This window comes from Sparus aurata, chromosome 5 (assembly GCF_900880675.1).
Source record: "Sparus aurata chromosome 5, fSpaAur1.1, whole genome shotgun sequence".
NCBI classification, from domain to species: domain Eukaryota; kingdom Metazoa; phylum Chordata; class Actinopteri; order Spariformes; family Sparidae; genus Sparus; species Sparus aurata.
Window position 1 is genome coordinate 36665503 of NC_044191.1, and position 23356 is coordinate 36688858.

At 41.5% G+C, this 23356-nt stretch overlaps 1 protein-coding gene across 1 annotated transcript in view; it reads left to right on the forward strand.

Annotated features, from left to right (window-relative positions):
* The first annotated feature begins 1950 nt into the window (after positions 1–1950).
* Positions 1951–23356, forward strand: part of adam9a (ADAM metallopeptidase domain 9a) — a 35947-nt gene continuing 14541 nt past the window's right edge. The window contains exons 1-4 of the mRNA XM_030416353.1: positions 1951–2493; positions 17780–17880; positions 21098–21156; positions 22545–22623. Coding sequence (XP_030272213.1) covers positions 2415–2493; positions 17780–17880; positions 21098–21156; positions 22545–22623 — 318 coding nt within the window. The 5' untranslated portion in view covers positions 1951–2414. The remainder of the gene's footprint in view (positions 2494–17779; positions 17881–21097; positions 21157–22544; positions 22624–23356) is intronic.

The window sequence follows — 23356 nt, forward strand, 5'->3', positions numbered from 1 at the left end:
CAGAGAAACATAAAGAGGTCCGACAGCTCCAATAACAATATGGCCGTGTGATATTTGTATCACTGAGTGTTCCTGGTAAAGAAGAAGATCTTCAGTCTGCAGCAGTGTGACAGTGACCGCACACACTGACCTCCTGCAGTGTCGTTACACTCTTCTGCCAGCAGAGGGAGCCAGAGACCAGCTGCTGCCCACGCGGAGCCCTCACACAGGTAGAGAGGTCACAGGTGAGCAGAGTCTCTCCTGTTTTTCTCTACAGTGACCAGCAGGGGAACAAGTAGTTATATCTAAAGGTAGAAATCCCACCGTGAAGAGACACCGACCTGAAGTCAGCGCACAGATACAACAGTGTGAGTATTATTATACTGATAAAGAGTAAAAGTACTCGTTATGCAGGATGTTCAGTTTCACAAGAGTTGGATTATAATTATTGATGTCAATGTTTCATGTCTTTCTGTTGCAGCTGATTTTATATTCGCCTGCGTACTTTAATCTGTAATAACACATAACTTTGTATCAATAATCACTCTGCAAAATCACACAAATGAACATTTGATAATCAGAGAAGTGTCAGTGAATTATACTTAGTTAACTCTGACACTGATGTTGATGAGGCGGACCTGCATGAGAAGCGAGGGACAGGAGAGTCTGGTCGTCAAGGTGCACCATCATTCTGAGAGATAAGATCAGATAAGATGCGAAAATCCTTTATTGATCTGCAGAGGGGAAATTCCGAGTGTTGCAGCAGCACAAAGACAAAACAGCAAGTAGGAATCACAAATACAAATTAAAATACGATGATTTAATAAAGATAAATATACATGAAAATAAAATAGAAAAAAGGAGGTTACTACAATTGTTATATGAATAGTAAAACTACATTTTGTTTCTTATTGTCTGTTTTTATTTATTCATTTGTCAAATATGTCAGGTACATGGATGTTTTATTGAAGATGGTTTATTTTCCCCTAATTGTGAAATCATGTCTATATATTATTTGTGTCCAATTAAGATATTGTCATTGTATAAATGTAAATCAATAATAATAGTGTTGAAAAACTAACAATGCTGATAATCAACTGTTAATTTAGTCAACAGTCGGTCAAAAAAGCAAATGTTCAGAGTTCCAAAGCCTGAAACTGAATCTTCACATGAGGCTGAAGTTTAAACCAGCTGCTTGTTTTCAGGTATTTCAGGTGAGTTTGAACATTTAGACTGAAGTGTGTCTGAATCCATCCACAGCACAGATGAGTCCAGTCAGATTCATACAAAGAACCAGTGTGTTTGTAGCGTATCTGTCAGTAATGGATCGATACGTGTGATTCCTCTGTGTACTGTTCGGTTTGGGGGTCTCGGTTCGCCTCACTGTGCAGCCCGACCTGGGGGCGCATGCGCCGGAAAAGCTATTTTTCCAGCTGGAGATTACTTTTGTGACGTCAACAAAAGCGAACAGCCAATGACTTCTGGTTTAATTAGTTTGACTTCAAAATAAAAGTTCGTGTAGCTCATGCGCTGTTTCACCTTTTTAAAGTAAAAAACAGCATCAAATCAAGACTAATGCTCACGTGAGTCGTTATTACACTATTTACACAAAGATTAGAATGTTTAATCTGATATTTTGTGTGAAATGGAGAAAATGAGTTTTTAATATAAGGTGTAACAAGGTATGGCACGCAGAGTCAGACTGATGCCTTGTACTAATTCTGGTCCAGTACTATGAAATAACATTTTAACAAAGACACGAGGTATTTTACTGGACATTATACTATAGTTATACACAGTAAAATAATATGTTAAATTAAGTTTGCTTAAGTATCAAGTATCAGTAAAAGAAATGGATCCATAACTGTACTTAAATAAGGGACTTGAGTAAATGTACTTAGTTACATTCCATCACTGTCAACGTCACATTGTGTCCATTTATTTTATTATTTTCGAGAGTCACTCTTATTTTTGAAGTGCGTCACCGGAAGCGGAGAACATTTCCGCTAGCTTGGTCTTTTTTAGATTCCAGTCGAGTTTACAAGGAGAGAATGTGAGCTGAACACGGTCAGGACACACTCGAACTGGACCGGGTTCAACACAGGAGACACCCTCACACACACACTCTGTGTGTGAATCCACAGATTTCAGCTCTACAGCGGCAGCGGGAGACATTTTGGATCCGAGTGTTAGCTAACCGCTAAATAAAGCCGCCGCGGTGACTGTGGATCATCAGCTGGGACCAGAATGGCTCGGCCGAGGAAGAAAACCACTCCTGGGTGTTTAGCATGAGGCTCTGCGGGGGGAAACGACTGGAAGACAACCGAGAAAACTACAATAAGAAAAAGAAACAGAGGAGGAGAAGAAGAAGAGTGTGTGGGAGACCCTGCTGACATTCATTTCTCCAGCAGAAGAAGAAGAAGAAGAAGAAGAAGATGGGAGGAAGAAGAGTGGAGCTGCTGGAGGTCTGCTGCCTGCTGCTGCTGCTGCTGAGCGGAAACTCACACTGCAGAGGTGAGACGGGGGAGAGAGAGGGAGGAAGGTGAGGAGGAGGTGAGGAGGAGAACTGAGGGGGGAGAGGGAGAGAGAGGGAGGAAGGTGAGGAGGAGAACTGAGGGGGGGAAGGTGAGGAGGAGAACTGGGGGGGGGGGGGAGAGAGAGAGGAAGGTGAGGAGGAGAACTGAGGGGGGAGAGGGAGGTGAGGAGGAGAACTGAGTTGAGGAAGGTGAGGGAGGAAGAGTACTGAGCAGTGTCAGTGAGCGGAGGTTCAGGTGTGATGATGAGCTCAGTGTTGGATGTGAAGCAGGTGAATGAAGTCTGTCATGTGATCTTTATGTCTTCAGCGATGTAACAGAACTCCATTACAACTGAACGTAGAGTAACTTTGGTAACAGAACTGTGAGTGTGTTCAGAAAGACTCCTGTTGGAATTTGACCCAGAAAAGAGGTCCGAAGGATTTTCACTGAACTTTCATCACACTGACGGAGGTTAAACCTCTTAACACCGAGACAAGATGTACTGCTGCTGCAGCGCTGAGCAACACGTGGAGAGGCTGCGTAGGGTTAAAGTTGTGTAGGGTTAAAGTTGTGTAGGGTTAAAGTTGTGTAGGGTTAAAGTTGTGTAGGGTTAAAGTTGTGTAGGGTTAACCCCTTAAGGAACACCCTTCACTAAACGAACACCCTTTGTAAAAACTAAGTTTTTTTTGCTAATAGTTTTAAGCGTCAGATCTTAACAGTATGTACTCACTGTTGGAAAGCTGAGACTGTCGTGATTATTTTAAGCCCAAAAAAGTTATTTCCAGACATGTAATAGCCTTCTAAACTCACCATGACACAACATTAGAAAGAGCCCTCTACCGCAAGAAGCCAGAATGCCTACATACCTTCGGAGTGTTCCCTTTTTCCACAGCTACAACGTCATGCCACAATTTTTTTTTTTTATAGTTCGCCAAGAGTCCATAGAATGGGAATATCCATGTCATTTTACCCAAAACTAGCTACAAGTGTCGAACCAGCAAGAAACCCTGCAGGGTCTTAGCTTTCATTTGAGACCAAGATTATGTTTCTAGGTAAAGGAGTTCTCAAGTTAGAAGCCTTTGGATCTCAGTAGGCGCTCTTGAAAAAAAAAAGACCCAAGCAAAACGCACAGACATGCCTTTAGAAAAAGAATTGTGAAAAATAAATGTTTTAGTCTTTTGACTTCAAGCAAGCTGAGACCTGTGGCTGTGGCCTAACTGTGTCTGCTGTGTCCATAGACATACCTGAGCCCTTATATCTTAGTCAGTTTATTGACATTTGAATTGGACGAAAACCAAAACCTGTGTTCCAACCTCTTTAACTCTGTGTCAGTATGTCATAGAATCACACTTACACTTCAAGAAAAAACTTGAGGGTGTTACCTTTCCAATGGTACCAAGCACATCCCTGAGTCTCAGACTATGTGGGAGCTGTCATGCTTTTAATTTCGGTATGTTATTTTGGAAAAAGAACCTTAAAATGGGGGCGTTCACTAAGAGGTTAAAGTTGTGTAGGTTTAGAGTTGTGTAGGGTTAGAGTTGTGTAGGTTTAAAGTTGTGTAGGTTTAAAGTTGTGTAGGTTTAAAGTTGTGTAGGTTTAAAGTTGCGTAGGTTTAGAGTTGTGTAGGTTTAAAGTTGTGTAGGTTTAGATTTCTGTCGCAGTGGAAAGCAGCAGCTCATAAACTTCATCAGAGTTCAGACGGAAGATGTTAAACTTGTTTTAAAAAGTCTTAATCTATAATATTCAGAATAAGAAACACCTTTTGTTTCCGGAGCTGATAAGAGAAGTTGCTGAGGATTGAGACATCTCGCTTCCTTCCTGATCTCTGTTGAGAGCTGCACATGTGCAGTAGGATCCTGACGGACTCAGGAGACACTGACAGGTCATTTTTAAATAACTTCAGTTTCTCTCTCAAACTTCAGACGGCTGAACGACGTTCAAGCTGCTCAACACAGACGGATTTAAAAGTTTTAACAAGTCAACAGTTGCAACTTGAACGCACGTCAGAGCATCACGTCTGAAGATTATGAATATTAGTGTGTTCACATCACAGCTGATCTGAGGTGATAAATACTGCTGCAGAGTTCATGTACACATTTACACTGAAGACAAGATGTCGTTGGGTTTTTGATCGGTGTGAAGGATCAAACTCAACTTCTGTCTTTCGTTGTCTGATGTTGAATCACTGCAGGACGATGATTGTTGTTTATTTCAGGTGATTATTATTTGAGCCTCCAGGATAAAGTGCAGCTGTGGTTAAATCCTCCTGTCTGTGTAAAGAAGTCTGAGCAGTTGTCAGTAGAGCCAGTCTGATACGTCGGCTCATATCAGGTGACCACATAGGTGTCAGTGTATATGTTGTCTGATATGTACCGATATAAAACTCTTGTTTTGAGAGATTATAAAGCAGGAAAAGTCCAGTTTAAATCATTTTTAATCATCAAGTTACCAGTGAAGTTGTCTGTGTCAGTGTCAGTGAGGCTTTCTCTCTGTCTTTTGTTAAAACTGTGAACTCCTCAGAAAGGCTCCGGTGATGTCAGCCAGCTCTTTTTCTTTCTCCTGGCTCAGCGATGATATTCACCGTATTCTTGTCTCCTGTGGGTCATGACATCACCCACATCCTCCTCACTGAGGAAACAAACAGATAGTAAACCATGCAGGATCATCATCCATCCTGCAGCGGTGGCTGTCCACATACTGTTGTCATAGAGAACAGACGGAGCTTTACTGCCAGGAACAAACACTCTGTGGACACATCGTTCAATTGTAAAATATCTTGAAAAATATTCCTCTGAATGTTTTCCTCCCTGATGGAATCGCATCAGCACTAAAAATCAAGTACTGGTGTTTTGTGGCTGTCGGGACTAAAAGCAGCGATCTGTTGATCTTTACTGATCCAGATGTGACGGTTGGAGGACGGGCCAGGCGATAAATCGGAAAAATCGACTTAAAAAAAAAGACTAAAAAAATTAAAATCGATTTTCTCTTTAAGTTGCTCCGCCGCCACTCCTCATGGGCTCCTGTAAAAAGGCACCGTCTCGTTAGTGGTTTGGTTCTGTAGCATCGGACCTCGAACAAACCGTTTACTTCAGCCTCTGAAACAGACGCATGTCCACAGCAGGACACTTGTTGTTCACTATGAGATGTGCAGACCGCTGCAGATAGAGCTGCACCATATTGGAAATAACTGACATTGCAATTTTTTTAACCCTGCGATACGAAAAAATACATGAATTTTCATCGGATGACCTGAACAGCACTTTATGTGATGCTGCACTGCTGCTATCTTGTGGACAATTAACCTGCACTGATCTCACCTGTTTCTGTCGTACTGAGCTGTGTGGTACCGACGTAAATGGTCAAACTAATTAGTTGTGTAACTTCTCATTGTGGCAACAGATGCAACACACTGTCGACACAGAACACACGTTCAGTCAATTTCATCCTTCTTGTGTCTGAAATAATTCCAGATAACTGACGTTGCTTTTCTTTTTGGCACCAAGTCTTCGTTTTGTGATTTTCTCTTGTTGTTGCTCATTTTTCAATGTTGTTACCAGCGACTCACTCCATGTGCAGGGGCGTGGTCTGCTGCGGCACACTGATTAAGAACTAATGTGATTGGTGGATCGCTGTGCGTTAGGGGTGTAACGGTTCTGAACCGAAACCGAAAACCTCGGTTCAAAGGACTTTGGTTCAGAAACTCATTCTATCTTCCTGAACCTCGGTTCATCCCCGCCCCGCTCCCGTTTCATTTCTGCAAGATGGCTAATAAACCTGAGCTAGCAGATCTCCCGGTCACACTCCGGTCAGCCGTGTGGAGACATTTTGGGTTTCCAGTTGTCCGCTGCGTTACAGCTCCAATCCGGTTTTGCTCCGCCGTGCGATTGCGGTTTGAGTCCGCCACGGCGCAGTACGGTAGGCAGCTGGCGTCGCGAGGCCGAGGAGTTCCCTCGATGATCACATGATCACTCGCGACCGCAGTTATAGGTCTGTGTTATAAACACAACAACAGGAAGTGTTCCCGACTGAAGGATTAGTAGAAGAGCTCTTGTATTTTTTGAGATTTGTGTGCTGGTGTCAATACAGAGTGTTTTTATTATGAAAAGTAACCGGATTTCATATTGTTGTTTTGGTGATTGACTTCCTGTCTGCTCAGTGCTAAATTCAGCTGAAATACTACAGGCAGCTGTATCAGAGAGGAAGATACAGACCAAACGCCACCATTCCCGTTACAACGGACAACGGCAAAAAAATGTAGACTGCTTTTTATTTTTGTTATACTTCAGACTGGTGTAAGAAGTTTTTCATTTTTATTTTATATAGACAATGCAGACTGGTCTGAAGACAAATGTTTATTTTTTGTATTCCTGTATAGTTTAGAGTATATATATATATATATATATATATATATATATATATATATATATATATATATATATATATATATATAAGTTATTTATTGTGGACTGATCTAAAGAGAAGTGTTATACTTTAATAAAATGCAGACATTTTTTCTGGAAGTTTTCCAAAAGGTTTTTCAGGATGTTTTTAAAAACCAAAGTTCAAACTGAATCGTGGGTTTGGTGAACCGTTACACCCCCACTGTGAGTGCAGAGTCTGCATGCACAGTGGGGCCCTGCCATGTGACTGTTTCACACACGTACATCGCGATGACGATGCTTGAACAATATATCGTGCAGCTCTAGCAGCAGCAGCCAACAAACACTCGCTAAAAGCAGCCGACATTAGAGAATCATTTACTCATTGTGTTCTGCATGATAAGACAGAGTCGTGATGGACAGCTGTTACAGATGCAGTCACGCTGCATATTGTAGAAGACATGCTGCCTGTACGTACAGTGGAGCCGGAGGTTCATCCACAAGCTGAAAATGTTGGACCTGAGGTTTGTGCTGCGAGGCCACGACGAGCCTCGAGCCAGAGGAAGCAGACAGCTCAGGTCCTCAACACACTGTGCAGATGTTTACTGATGTTTACACATCTGCAGGGATATCAAATACTGTTGGTCAACAAAAGGAACCTTTTGCAAAATAAAGTATTTAATGAAAGTTATGTTCACAATATTATCAACACCAATATGGAAACTGATCTGTTTTTATAATAGCAAGCAATCTGACATGTTAAATTTAAGTTTACAAAAGCATTTGACATTCTGAGTTTGAAGGTGACTGTTTACAATGAGAGGGCAATTTTGTTTACAATTAAAGCATTAAAATAAAAGTAATGCTTTTAATAATTTCTTTGTCATTTGTAGTTTGTTTTTAAGAAGAAAAAAAAAATCAATTAAAATCTTAAATTGAGTGTGGTGTACAACAATCGGAGAATCAGTTTTTAGTCCGTATCACCCAGCCATAGTTGGAATAATGTTTAAATCAAACTACAGAACGAATTGTGACTTTGAAATAGAAAGTCAAATCATCATCAACTTTTGGAGAATCGTGGCACCGCTGCCGTGTTGACGTGAGATAATCTGTGCTCTGCTTTCACTATTCAGAGGAACCTGCTCAGTAGCTCCTGCAGAAACTTTTACATGTTGGAAATATCGTTTAAATAAAGATTATCCTGTAGAAACGAGTGACAGTTAACTGTAGATCTTGTTTGTCGTAGTGTGTTGTTATAAGCCTGAGAACACGCCGGGCCAACCGGTGGACATCTGAAGCGTTCGGGGAGACTCGGACGAGTTTGTTTGGTGTGTTCAGCTGCGTTGGAAACCTTTGGGACCGCGTGGACCGCGTCTGCTCCGATTCAACATGCGTCTGAGAAGGTTGGCTGTCGGCCGTGTGAGCCATCGGATACTCTGATTGGTTGTGTGCCAGCTGTATGACCATTCTGATCGGCGGTGTGGTAGCCAATCGACTAGCGCCACCCGCTGTTAAGGAGGCTTATTGCATCAATCGCAGAATGTACACAGTACTGTGTAGTTGGCAGTAGTGGAGGCGGTATGTTTCAATGCAACTATTCTGCTGAACGGGTCAGACGAGAGGCGACGCAGTGACCGGATAAACAGTCTGGGCGGTCTGTGGGAGCCATATTATTGTTATTTGTCTCCAGCGTTGACTTCATGTCCTCTTCAGGCTTCTGTAGAGAATCAGAAGAATCAAACTTACTTCATGGTGTGTGTGTGTGTGTGTGTGTGTGTGTGTGTGTGTGTGTGTGTGTGTGTGTGTGTGTGTGTGTGTGTGTGTGACTCAGGCAGGTGGAGCATTAAGCAGCTTAGCGTCGTTGGCCGCCGCTCTCACAGCCGAGTCCTTCAGTTCCCAACACTGACAGGAAGTAAACCCTGTTTAACGCCCAAGTCTGACTGTGTGTGTGTGTGTGTGTGTGTGAGAGGTTTGTGTGTGTGTGTGTGTGTGTGTGAGGTTTGTGTGTGTGTGTATTGACTGTGCGTGTTGAGCTGAGACAGAAAAACTCAAACATGCAGAGAGTCTGAATGAATCTGAGTGATCGCATTTACAGGAACCAGCGGCTAGTTTCACTGTTCAGCTACACACACACACACACACACACACACACACACACACACACACACACACACACACACACACACACACACACAGAGTTGGAGCAGCACTCTTAGTTTCCCTGAATGATGACTCACTCTGTTTTTTTTCTCTGTACTCAACATGAGCAAATCTGCTTTCACACATTCAGCCGAGCCAGAAAGAAATCCAGAGATGTTCTGTGTTAAAGGAGCAGTCTGAATTTATTCTGCTCTTGTCGTTCTTATTAAGAATAAACTGACTGTAAATAAAAACATTAAATACATGAAGTTAGTGGAGAGTTTGTAGTTATACTTTCATCCCTGAGCAACATCTGAGTTAGCTGCAGAGAAACATCAGATGTTTCCACACAGCTCGTCTGCAGGAGAGAACATGTGACAACCTGTTGTGTGCTAGGCTAACGCTTTTAGCTTCACAGCTACTTTGATGAAAGGTCAAAAACAGTGTAACTAACGTCTTTTCAGATCAGCTGTTTTTAAATCAATTCTCCAGGAGGGAGGAGAGGATGAGTCCATGAACCCTCCTCTCCTGTGCAGAACCTGCCTGAGAAACATCATGTTTTCACGTTGTCTTCAGTATCACAGTGATCCAGTGACAGTTATCTGTACGTCCACATGAACACTGCAAACATGAAGTGCTAACAGCTGATTCAGCAGAGTGGAAGTTTGTTTTTCTGGTTGTTTTAATGTTTCTCCAGCTCCTTCTGTTTTTATTTGTGGTATTCTCCTAAAGGGAAGTGGAAATAATGCTGCTGTCAGCTCCAAATCTGTTGCTTTCCACTCAAGACAGTTTCATTTATCAAACAGGTTCAATAATTAGCAGCTCACTTTAGCTTGTCATCATACAGACGGGAGGAAACAGAACATCTGTTGGGGACTATTTTCAGCGGCGGATTAATCCACATTTGCTGCTCATAATAGCCTGTGTGAGTGCTTTATTTATTTATTTATGTAGAAGTGTAAGAGGAGTCTGTACAGCAGACAGCGCTGCCAGCTGAAAGACCCAGATCACATGATGGGTTAGCTTCAGTGCTAACAGTGAGCTAACAGGCTCAGATTACATTCTGATCGATGTGAGCAGGACGGAGATGAAGAGGAAGTTCATGACAGAAGTTCACGTTTGGACTGAAGAGCCGAGCGGAGAGTTTCAGCCTCCTGATGTAGATGTGATGTTTCTCTGGTTCGGTCGGCTCCGTTCTCAACAACCTGTAAGTCAAAGAGGGCAGGTGTGACCTCAGCTGTCTTCTGATTGGCTGGTTGTCAGATCAGGCCTGGTAAAGAGGTCAGGTGTGGTTCAGTTTAGTTTCAGTGGTTCAGTTTAGTTTCTGTGGTTCAGTTTAGTTTCAGTGGTTCAGTTTAGTTTCTGTGGTTCAGAAGCGTTTAATCAACAACTGGCACCAAACTGGAGCTGAAGGAAAACTAGACTGTTGAACTTTGTGTTGTTGTTGTTTACATCAGCAGAATCTTATTTAAGAATATTCTAGATTTCTCTCAGTTTACGTTTCAAGCTCACTTCACATTTTATAAGATTCCTCCTGATTGTTTGAACATTTCTCTTTGATATTCACATTTTCTTTAAGACTTGTTCCTGTAAAGAGTTTTCTAGATTTTCTTTCAGAGTTTTTAAAGAATTAACTAGATTTTGTTGAGATTTCTAAATTCTAAAGTTTCTTGGTTTTCTTAAAATTAAGCAACGATCGAATTCTCTTTTAAAGATTTTTCTAGATCTGTATTTCAGGTTTCTTGATCTTTCTCTCACACTTTCCCTCATTTTGTTTCTAGATTTCTCTCCTTTCTCTCAGATTTGTTGCAGCAGGGGTTTTTTCTAGATTTCCTTTCAGATGTCTCTAAAATTCTGAAAGAATTACCAAGAAAACAAATGACCTGTAACACAGAGAGCTGACGGGGATTTTCTCACCTTTAACTTGTCGGGGGGAGTTTGTGTTTGTGTTTCACGTCTCAGTCGGGGTTAAAAGGTGAGAGTGGGACGTTTCTGTCGTGGGTGAAGTCGGTGGTTTTGTGACGAACACACGGTGGAGGAGCTGGTGTTGGTGTTCTTAATTGTATTCCTTCTTGTCGGACTCTTGTTCTCAGTTTGGAGATGAAGAAGGAAGCAGTTTTGAGCGGTTTGGGGAGGATGTGGCTTCTTCTGACGAGTGAACAACTGACAGAATATCAAAAGTGAAAAATAGTTTGTGGTTTTTAGTTTGGAGCTGAGTATTTTTACCAGGTACTTATCCCCTGCATGGACATTTCCCTCTGTGAGGTTACACAAATAGAGCACCTTACAGCTCACAGGGATCTCATATCTCAACACCTCTTGCAAAGTTTTATGTACCGTCTTCCAAAACAGTTGCACCTTATTGCGTATGTGCATGATCTGAGCTTAATGCTCAGCATTCTCTCCAGCATGATAGAGTCACACTCAGATATTTACTCTTAACTTGGGCGTGATAAAGAATCTGACCACATTTTTCCAAGAGAACTCCCTCCACATCCGCAAATTGGTGGATGTTTGATGTATTTTCACATATTTAACCAATCTTTGTCCAAAATTACTATGTTTAACTCTGACTCCCACTTTTCTATTATATAATTGGTTGTATTCTTGTTTGTTGTCATTTTTTGGTACAGTGCTGATATCATTCTAATTTTGGTCTCCTTGTAAATACCAATTATTGTTTGTATCACACCATTCACTTCCGTGGAGGGTCCGTCTTGATTTCTTTTCTGTAGTAATCTCTTAGTTGTAAGTACCTAAAGAATTCATGTTTCCTCAGATCATATTTGACTCTCATGTTCTGAAAACTCTCCAGCCCCCCGTCTTTCTATAGAGCACCATGCCGTAACTCCCTTAGTTTCCCACTGTTTGAATCCCTTGTCATAACTGGCAGGTTTGAAATTACTGTCAGATGCAACCGACTTTAACAAATGTATGTCCTTATTTCTCCCATAAATTTTAATAATTCTTTACCATGATTCCAGAGTGAACAATGTAATCGAGGTATCCTCCAAACTCTTTCTCCATTTCTTTCCACGTTGCTGTGTAGTCTGGTTTACACCAGCAGAGTAAATATCTCAGCTGGGCTGCAAGGTAATAGGGTGAGTGTACCATATAAGCCCACTTGTGACTTCTGAGTCAATTTTAAAAAAAACTACATCACCATTTTTGCTGGTTCATGGTTCTTCCAATGAAGCTGCATGTTACATAAATTATACTTTTGATTGTAAGCCAATCAGATTAGTCGATCTTGAGTTATCGAAGCACTTGTGTGACATGTGCCTGCTGCTCCCAGAGGAAGTTATAAAATGATTTTGATGCCCTGAAAACCAACATTTTTTTCCATATTTCTACTCCTGCTTTTGGTAAATACTCATTTGTTATCAAAATTTAAGAGATTAGTGCTTTAAATAAAACATATGTTAGAATTTTACTAGAATTAGAAATGTGACAGTCACTGCACAGCATTGCTCATTGCAATGACATAAAGCATGATAAGCATGTGTAGTTTACATTTTTGTAGGCAGAATATCCTATTGTACTGTTAAATAGATAATACATGTGTATATGTATCTTTATTTATTTTTTAATTAACATTTTTACCAAGTGGGCTTAAAGGGGACACTAGCAAAAAACACACCATTTAGGGTGGATGTAAATGAGTATAGCTAATTACTTAAATGCATGATCAATTGATACTTTTCATGTTATGTTAGTGCAGCATATATAGATTCATGTCATGTAGTTGTTTTTTTAATGTCGTGTGTGTAGAAAAACATATTCTGACTTTTAACCAGAAATTCACTGATGTTCCCTTTAAGCCCACTTAGCTGAGTTTCAATGGAGATTTTCTCCCTTTTGACTTTTGAACCATTTTCCTGCCTAACACTGACCTCACCTAATCAATCAGCTTCATAATTCAGATAATTAAATACCCAAATTTAGATATGAGTGATGTTGCATAGGTCAGTTCATTCTGGATAGGCCTACATTCTATCCTACCATTAGCATAATTCTCGATCCTCTACTTTTCAGATGACTAGAACACGAAAAAAGTACAGCTCATGCAAACACATGGCAGAAGCATGAAGCCAATATACAGGGAGGGAACAATGACAAATCTCTCAAAATCAATTTAAGTTATTTATTTAATTGTAAATACTGAAATTGACTCGTTTATCATCCTTAAAATATTAGTATTGAACCAGTACACTGCCTTTCTTCAGAAATCTAGATAAAAACATCTCTCAACCAGCTGGCTGGACCAGAAATTTTGGCCACTTGTAAATGCCAACAGTACAATGTAGGATAGAGATACAGACAAAATGACAACACATATGGAAAGATGACGTACTCAAGAGTAATTTCCATTCTAATTTTGATTTTGTCAATGAATAGTTTTTTGGCTACATTCCAAAGAAGACATGTTGTAAGTTTAGCTTTTTCTGTGTTGACAACACAGCAAAAGGCTGATCACGCCTATTTCAAATGCCATTTACAGGCCAGAGGAAAGGAGTGGAGACAAAATAAAAATAGCTATTGAGAGCTAAGACATTACATTTCTTAATAGAATAAGTTTGGATTGTTAAGATTTTTAAATGTATATATTTATTTATCAACAAGTCATGAAGTGGGCTTATTTGGAACACCCATGCCAGACTTTTGACATATTTTGACAAATTAAACAATAAAAACATAAAAAATTGGTATAAATGAATTATTGACACTTCAAATGAGACATTAGACTATCATTTTAACTAAAATGTTCTCACTTTAATTGGGGCGGTATATATTAAAAATGTCTGAAAGGCAGATTTGGTGGGCTTAATAGGTACACTTACCCTACTCTTTCAGTCTTGGTAAACCTGTTCCCCTCTTTGTCTTTTGGCAGCTGGAGAGTTTCAGACCTAATTCTAGGTTTTTTACCTGCCCAGATAAACCTCGATATTATTCTGTTCCAGGTCACAAACTGGGTTTGAGGGAGCTCCACTGGTAGAGAATGAAATAAATATAGGAGCCTAGGTAGCACATTCATTTTGATTATTTCAATTCTCGAGTTAAAGTCTAGCGGCAGAGTGGCCCATCTTCTGATGTCTCTTTGTATCTCTTGGCTTATATTGTCATAGTTTTCTTTGTATAGTTTAGATAATCCTTTAGTGATGGAGACCCCAGATATTTTATTTTTTTTAAGGTTCCAACTAAGATGATATGACTCCTGGATCTCTTTTGATGGAGTGTATTTAAGTGATAGTATCTGTGTTTTCGAAATATTTACTTTATATCCTGAGAGGTGCCTGTACGTTTCTAAAAGTTTCATCAATGCAGGAAGTGAGTTGTTTGGTTTTTCTAAGAAAGGGAAGGAAGCAGTTTTGAGCGGTTTGGGGAGGATGTGGCTTCTCCTGACGAGTGAACAACTGACAGAAAATTAAAAGTGAAAAATAGTTTGTGGTTTTTAGTTTGGAGCTGTTTCTTGTGAACCAGCAGTTTATCTACACACAATCTTAAAGGAGAACTTCGGTCGATTTAAACATGCAGCTTCATTGCTCAAGCTACCCTTGACTTGCGAGTACCGAAGACGCGAACAAATTTGGTCCAGCCATTACAAAGCTCCGTGAACGGAGACTTAGCATTGAACGCTAACAGCATGGGGTCAGAACTTTACACTGTGTTTTAAGCGTCTTAACATGCTCCACATCTCACACCAAAGGTTATGCAACATCAGCAGACACCTTAGCACACAGCACTGTAGCGTGTATGACTCAAACTGAATAAAAAAGTAGTTAAAACAGTGTGTTTGTGCAAGCAGCTACTTACCTGTTTGTTGACATCCGTGTCTTCCGGTAGCTAGACCAAACTAGCATATCCATCGAGTGTGCACTTAACAGGCTTAACAGGCTATTGTAAGGCTCATGGCTCATGACAGGCTGTAACATGGACATGTACATTATTTTAGTTTCCGTCTCCGCCAGTGAGGGAGTAAGTGCACGCTCGACGGATTGACTAGTTTGGTCTAGCTACCGGAACACACGGATGTCAACAAACAGGTAAGTAGCTGCTTGCACAAACACATTGTTTTAACTACTTTTTTATTCATTTTGAGTCATACACGCTACAGTGCTGTGTGCTAAGGTGTCTGCTGATGTTGCATAACTTCTGGTGTGAGATGTGGAGCATGTTAAGATGCTTAAAACACAGTGTAAAGTTCTGACCCCATGCTGTTAGCTGTCAATGCTAAATCTCCGTTCAAGGAGCTCTGTAATGGCTGGACCAAATTTGTTCGCGTCTTCGGTACTGGCAAGTCAAGGGTAGCTTGAGCAATGAAGCTGCATGTTTAAATCGACCGAAGTTCTCCTTTAACCTTTAAAAGATGGTGAACTGTTTGCTTGAATATGATTTAAAGGGGACGTCTGTGTTTCACAGTAACGGCTGTCTGGGTTGTTTGGTACCGGCTCACCAGGAGTCAGAACTTTTCTACGTTCATGTTGCAGATTTTCTTAAAGAAAAATGTTTTGTGGTCTGCAGACAGAAAACATCACAGAGACGCTGCGGATCATTTAAAACATCCACAACAATAAATCACTCTCACTTTTTAACATATTTTGACTGAAGATTTTCCAAAGACGGATTAATTTAACATTTAAAAGAATTCTAGATAAAAACAGAGACAGTTCGATGACATCACGATGACATCACAGTCTCGCCTGTCTCAGCTGTCGTCTCTTTACACTCTGACGTTACTCCATCATTTAATCACTTATATTTGGAAATGGCTATTTTTTGGCACGTTTCACTGGTTGTGATGTTATATTTCTGTTTGCTTGTTTAGTTCAGATCGACTGCAGCGTCACGCTTCAGAACGCTGAACTTCTCGACTGAATCACATCGCTCGTGTTGATCGTGTTTCGACAACATCGTCTACTGAAGAACTAGCTCCGATTCAACCTGTCGCACTTCATCTCGGTTGTCTCAGAACGATTTGTCTGTCGGTAGTTTGTCATTTAGTAAACGATGAAGAGCGTCTGAGCTTCAGTGTGTGACAGAGTCATAAATGGAGCATTCATTCCTTCAAAATGAGACAAACAATCAGCAGCTCAGCCGGCAGTGATGTGAACACAAACACTTTATATAACAGGGAGAAGATGGTGATGATGATGAAGATGAATAGGGAGGAAAGACGTCACAGAGATCGTCTGTGTTTTTATTCCTCATGTTTTAGTTTAAGAGCAAACATTTTTTTGTTTAGTTTTAACCCACAAAATCGTCTGACCTTCAGTTCCTTCACGTCAGCAGCGTGTTAGCTGTTCACCTGCGAGCTGCCCGTCAGCTTCAGGCCTTTTTAAATCATTTCAAATCGTCATGACATTTTCCTGAAACGGATCCAGATCAGCGAAGGAGACGAACTTCTGTTACACACCAACAGTTTACTTCTGTTCTTCAGATCCATTCTGACTCGTACGTCTGCAGCTCAGCAGCAGAAGCTTTCCATCCGAGTTCTGACAAAACACTGAAACAGTTAATGATAGAGACTGTGTGTGTGTGTGTGTGTGTGTGTGTGTGTGTGTGTGTGTGTGTGTGTGTGTGTGTGTGAGACCCTCTTGACCGTCAGCGGCTCGACTCAGAGTCTCAAACCAAACAAACCTCGGGACACACTTTTATTTCTCTCCTCTCTCTACATGTTTCAGCCTGGAGGTCACGACACACACAGTGACTCAGCAGCAGCAGTCATGCTCAGTGCAGATCACGGCATGCTAACATGCTAACATGCTAACATTACAGAGGCCACTGAATCATCAGAGACAATAAAAAACAGATTCATAGATGGAATAAAAGAGGAGCCGGGCAGAGAGCTTGTTACCATGGTGACCTGTGTGTGTGTGTGTGTGTGTGGGGGGGTGTGTGTGTGTGTGTGTGCGTGTGTGTGTGTGTGTGTGTGCGTGTGTGTGTGTGTGTGTGGGTGTGTGCGTGTGTGTGTGTGTGTGTGTGTGTGCGTGTGTGTGTGTGGGTGTGTGCGTGTGTGTGTGGGTGTGTGTGTGTGTGCGTGTGTGTGTGTGTGTGTGTGTGTGTGTGTCGGTCTTTAGGTTTTAATGGATTAATATATAAAATGTGAGTCTTAATTAGATTTATGAAAATAGTTTTTCACCATAAAACTTGCTGTTAATAATCGTCACATTGTCACAGTCCTCTTTATAAATATCTCTATTTTTAATTTAAATATTAAATTGCTTAATGTTTCTTTTTTCTATATTAAAACAATACTTATACTTACTTAAATACATGATGAGACTTAATAGTTTTCCGACTCTTTCTTGTCTCTGTCTGAAAAACGTTTGATTAAATTCTACATTTTTCATCACACACAGAAACGTCCCACACTGAATTGTTGTGTTTGTTGTGAGCATCAGGAGCCGTGAAGGTTCCGGTCAGCTGCAGGTGTGTTTCAGGGTGATTTGCTTTGAGCTGAACTGGAATGTCACATTGAAAAGAAGATCACCAGTTGATCCTGAATCCAGTCACATCAGGGACGGATGCAAAAAAACCGACAGATAATTGAACGTGTTCTGAAAGAATATATAATAGTAAGAGTTTGGGAGTCGGATCTGAACTCGTTGCCAGATTGAATTAGAAACGTCCTGTTTTTACCTGACTGGACTTTGTTTCTGAGATTCTTGTAATCAAGTGTTTTCTTTTTCTTCTCGTGCACGTCTCAGAGTTTCATCATGTTTACGTTGCGTCTGTGCTGACTCAGCGCTCTGTTTCCTCCCGCAGACTCTCAGCAGACAGAACACCTCTCCTCCTACCAGCTGACCGTCCCTCGACCAATAGGAGGACGGCTGAGGCGGGACGTGGACGGAAGACCCCCCAATCAGGTACTGAGGTTTTTCACTGTCTCTGTCTGTGTGACCTCTGACCTCCAGGAAACACAAAGTCAGCAGCTGACCAGTCAGGAACACTTCCTGTCTGTGTGACCTCACTGTCACAGTCAGTCAGCTGAGACTCTGGGTTTATGTGTCAGTGGGTGTGTGCGCAGCTCAAAGTGTCCCCAGTAGAACTGTTACTCTGGAAAATGGTTCCACACAGAGTCAGACTGATGAAGGTGGAGCTGAACGTACACACACACACACACACACACACACACACACACACACACACACACACACACACACACACACAGAGGAGGATTTAATCTGCTGTGTGTGTGTGTGTGTGTGTGTGTGTGTGTGTGTGTGTGTGATTCCTCTGCTGACATCTTCTTCCCCGCCCTGCATGTTGGAACATGTTCAACAAACACATACACACATTCTCACACACTCTGGTGAAATGTGAGTGTGTGTGTAGGTGTGTGTGTGTGTGTGTGTGTGTGTGTGTGTCAGCCTGCAGCCATGTTTTTCTCTCTGCTCTGTCTGATGTGTTTTTGTTGCTCGACCTCATTATTTCCTCGAGCAGGTTTTAAACACTGACGTCGTTTTTCACTGAAGCTGTCTGCAGATTTAGGAACATTTTTTAAGGAACACTTTGACATCTGAGGAAATCTTTAGATATTCAGATTCTACTCTCATGATTGTACAATTAAAGCTGCAGCAGGTTAGCTTAGCTTAGCCTTCAGACTGGAAACAGCTAGCCCGGCTGTGTCTCTGTTGACTCTGCTGTCAGACTCTCGTGTCTTTACTCACTGTGGTCACTGTAAGATGGAACAGCCTGTCGTAGAAATGAATCCTCAAAGCACTCAGATGTCCATCAGTGTTATAAATCATTGAATCTAAATACTGAAATCAGTAACGAGAGGTGAGGAGAATATAAACTGTGCTGAGGTCGTCACATCGTCAGATGTCAGGTGGACTGGAACAGCACCAGAGAGAAACCGTCCTCCCGGATCTCAACACCCACAATGTGTCGTTCCTCTGCAGCGTTTCCAGAACATCTGCCTGTGTCGTGATGTCATCACTGGGGTTATTTGCTCTAAAATTGCAGGAGTGAGTGAAAACACTTGCAGCCTCCACCTGTGTCCTTCATGATGTATTAGAAACTCACCTGATTTTAGCTGTGATGAGGTGAAGTGTGCTGCAGTCTTAAACAAACATGCTCGTCACCGTCATGCTTTAATTATTAAATAATGTTGTGACAACTTCACCGAAAACTTGCAGCCATATTGTGATTTCATTAATAGTTAATGAGTCTGTCACTGGGTGAAACCTGTGATTTAGTTTAGTTTATTAGTTTATTATATCGAAGACATTCCCAATTAATCAACTGCATCAACATTGGTCAGACTAAATGCTCTGATGTCATCATCACCGTGTCACCTGTCACCTGTGATGCCGGCTGGATGTTTTTATCTTTTTGCGTCACGACTCGCAGTGAAGAGACGGAGCTCACCGTCACATGTGTCTGTCTCTCTCACAGCTGATGAATATGAGTCAGTTTACTCTGAGACGGCTGTGTGAGCAGATATCACTTCACATTCAACACTGAACCTGTGAGAGAAGTGAAGTGACGACCGTCTGCAGCTTCAGAGAAAACTACTTGTGTTCCTTCAGTTTGAGGAACAAAGAAGCTCGGAGCTGAACGTCACTCAGACTGTTTCTGTTTGTGTTTCCACCTCAGTGAAGAGAGCGAGTCAGTCTGATGACAGCAGGTTGTGTTGTTCTTTGTATTAACTGTGGGATTCATCATTTCAGTGTTTTTAGGTCACTAGTGCAGTGCCTGTAGGAAGCATGTATTCCTATAGAAAAGTGGGAGGTTCAGCAGCTTTTTCATGGATGACCAAATGAGGCTGTTTGAAGGACGTCAGGGATATAAATGGCAGTTTTTGACTACTTTTGATTATACCATTATATTTCACCGTAAAAACTATTTACCTTGCCTTGTTTGGTGTCATTATTTTCAGCACAACCTCACATGTGTGACTGTACAGTTATTTTTTCATTCTGACATATTATATTAACACTATGGACCTAAAATCACAAAAAAACATAAAATCAGAGCAGGAAAAAATTAGATTTTTACTGTGAAAACCACAAATATGTTTAACGAACCATTTTTTATGACTTATAATACAAATATAAATTGTTGTTTGCTAAATTTGTGTATACGTTTTTGAAATTTACAAAGTTATATGTAACTATTTACATTTAAATGCAGGCAATGCCTCAGGCTCCTCAGCTCATTCCTGCCTGCTGCACATTCAGCATCTCCTCCTTGTTTTGACTCACAACACAAGAAAACGACTCCACTACTCACTAAACACACTACACCAAACACTACATAACACACTAACTACACACTCCAAACACGCTAAATGTCACAAATCTCTCAACTCTCAAAACTCGCGATCTCTGTTGCTGTCTGTATCACCGCTGGCGTCCCTCACACAACTTCCCGTTCCTCAACAACCAAACTTGCTGCTTGGGGGCTTTTGTCACTTTCGAAGCATCGTCGTATAAATCAGAGAGACATTTTAATGGGGCTAGGCTAACAGTTTCCCCCTGCTTCCAGTCTTTGTGCTAAGCTAAGCTGAACATAATGTGGAGGTATCTTGATTTTGTGTTGAAAGTTTTGTGTTACGAGAAGATAAATTGATTTTGTGTCGTAGCCAGAATAATAAATAAAATACCTCCATAAAGTGTAACTTATGAATCTGGTTATAATGAGTCACTGTGAGTTGGATCAACCTCTCTCACCTGGCAGAGCAGGTGTGTCTGCTCTCTGCTCACCTTTAACCCCCGCTGGGTTGGAGGACACAGAGCTGCTGTTGGCAGCCGGATGATGTCGTCCACCGCTGACTTCCTGTGTGTGTGTGTGTGTGTGTGTGTGTGTGTCCCCACCCCTGCAGTAATCACACACCTGCTGGTAGCTGCAGCTCTAACACACACACACACACACACTGAGGTGAATGTCTGCCAGGTGAGGCGGAGGCTCAGGTGACCTTGGAGTTTGTTTGTTTAGTTTTTGGACTTTTTAAACTTTGAGCCTCTCTGAAGCGTTGTGATGTCACAGCTGTCCATCAGCTGATCAACAGGTGTAAATGAGTTTGATCTTGATGATGTCGTGTGTTTGTGACTGACGGTCGTCTGTGTGTCTCTGCAGGTGTCGTACGTCGTCACTGTGGACGGAAACGATCATGTTGTTCATCTGGAGAGAAATGAGTAAGTTATGACACCGACTGTTGATCATCATGTTGTCTGATCCAATTTATTGATTCTGTTTGTGCATAAAAAATGTCAGAAACACAAAACAATAAATATATGAGAATACATTTACAGGGACAGTAAACTCAGTCATCATCTGCTCCCTCCACACAGCTCGTCTGCTGTGATCTCAGTCTGCAGAAGAGAACCTGATCTCAGAGCAGATTTAGACCTACATTAACATGACATTAAGTGTCAGCCCGTCTGAGGTGGATGCACTGAATGTGACTGTTTGGCTGAGCTGTTCCATTAAAAACATCAAAATAAAGGGAAAGAACAAACGTGTAAAATGCAACATGTTGTGTTTATTTCGTACCGCCGACTGCAACTGGGACACATTAATCAAGTCTGATGAGGTCATGACAGACGCTGCTGATTGGACAATCAGATCCAGCAGATTGTGACGTCACAGCTGATCGTCTTCAGTTTCCACCGAGTCAAACAGAAGAACAGAGTTTATGTTCCTCACTTATATTTTGAGTAAATAACCAGTTTTATCAGTTTGAGTGTTTCCGTGTGTTCGTCCTTCAGAAGCGTTTCTATCAGACTCTGTTTACATCAACATGGCTGATACTCGGCCTCCGTCAGCTGCTTCTGTCTCTCTGTTTGAAACAAACTGTGATAAACTTCAGCGTCTGAATCGAGAAGCTCTGTGATAACATTCTACAGCGCGACCACAGAAACGTGTCGGCTGAGCGGGTTTCAACTGCAGAACAGAAAATGATGAACAATAAAAAGACACACAATACAAACATTTTTCTTACTTCTCAGATGGTTTGTTGTCATGGTGATCTGTCCAGTGTCAACACAAACAACAACAGTCTGAATTTCATGATGTCAGGTCTGTTACAGACGAGGTGTCTTAAACGCTCAGGACACCTGAACAACAGGAAGCCTTCGTCCCGCCCTGCTGTGTACGGGAGGTTTACACATGAACCGATTGGTCCGTCTGGCTGTCAGTCAACATATGACCGGCCGCGGTTCTTATGAACTGACACGTGGCTGCGACGTCTCTCTGCTTGTTGTTGAAGCGATCGAAGCGACTCGTGAGAATCAGAAACATCACTGAGATTAGTTTGTTTGCTTGTTAAATGTGAAGATCTGCTGCTCATTGCAGACGTCACTTTGAGCTCTGAGAAACACATTTTTACAATTTTCTAAACGTTTTACATTTGAAATGATTGATCCTGAAAATAATCTGAAGACTATTGGATAATGAAATGGAATCGTCGAGGCTCTTCAGCTGAGCGAGGTTCACACCTGACACCTTAGGGTTCACATGTTGTCAATAAAGATGAAAGATTTTCTCTGTATAAAAAACTAAAAACACATGTTGCTGTTTTCAGACTGCTGCTCCCTGAAGACTTCACCGTGTTCTCCTACAGTCAGAACGGATCCCTGATCACATCCAGACCACCTGTACAGGTAACACACACACACACACACACACACACACACACACACACACACACACTCCTGATCCCTGCTGTTTCTCGAGAGAGCCAATCATTAAGCAGATCTGAGCAGGCAGGAAGTGACAGGACCTTTTGATGTGACCAATCAGATTCAGATCGTGAACTCGGACAGGAAGCTGAGGTCAGGAGGGAGCGACAAGTCAGAGAAGTCAAACATGAGCCCGAAGCAAACAAGACAGGAGAACAACAAGATTCAAGATAAATCTAGAATTTATAGAAAGAGAAGATTCATAGTTTCAGTCTGACTGAGTGGAACAGCAGGAACGTTTTGTTTTATTCTGAAAGAACCAAAAACTGCTCAGCGTGTCAGTGAAGCTTCAGTGAAGCTGTTTGGTTTATTGAAACAAGATTTTTCCCATGGTGTGTGTGTGTGTGTGTGTGTGTGTGTGTGTGTGTGTGTGTGTGCTTCCTGTCTCTACATTCTCCACCCGGAGGTTTTCTCATCCCTCTCTCCGTCTGCAGTTTCATATCTGATGAATCACTGATGATGGATCTGTTATGTAGAGCGCTGTGATAAAGGAGACGTCTGTAAAACTGTTGAAGTTTTATATTAAAACTGAGAAAAGTAATAATAGGTGACATCATCACAATGTGAAGTCTGAGGGCTGAGGAGGACCTTGTGGGCGGAGCCAGAAAGAGAAGCATCATGGGAGCTGGGAAGAAGATGAATAAAGAAACAAACA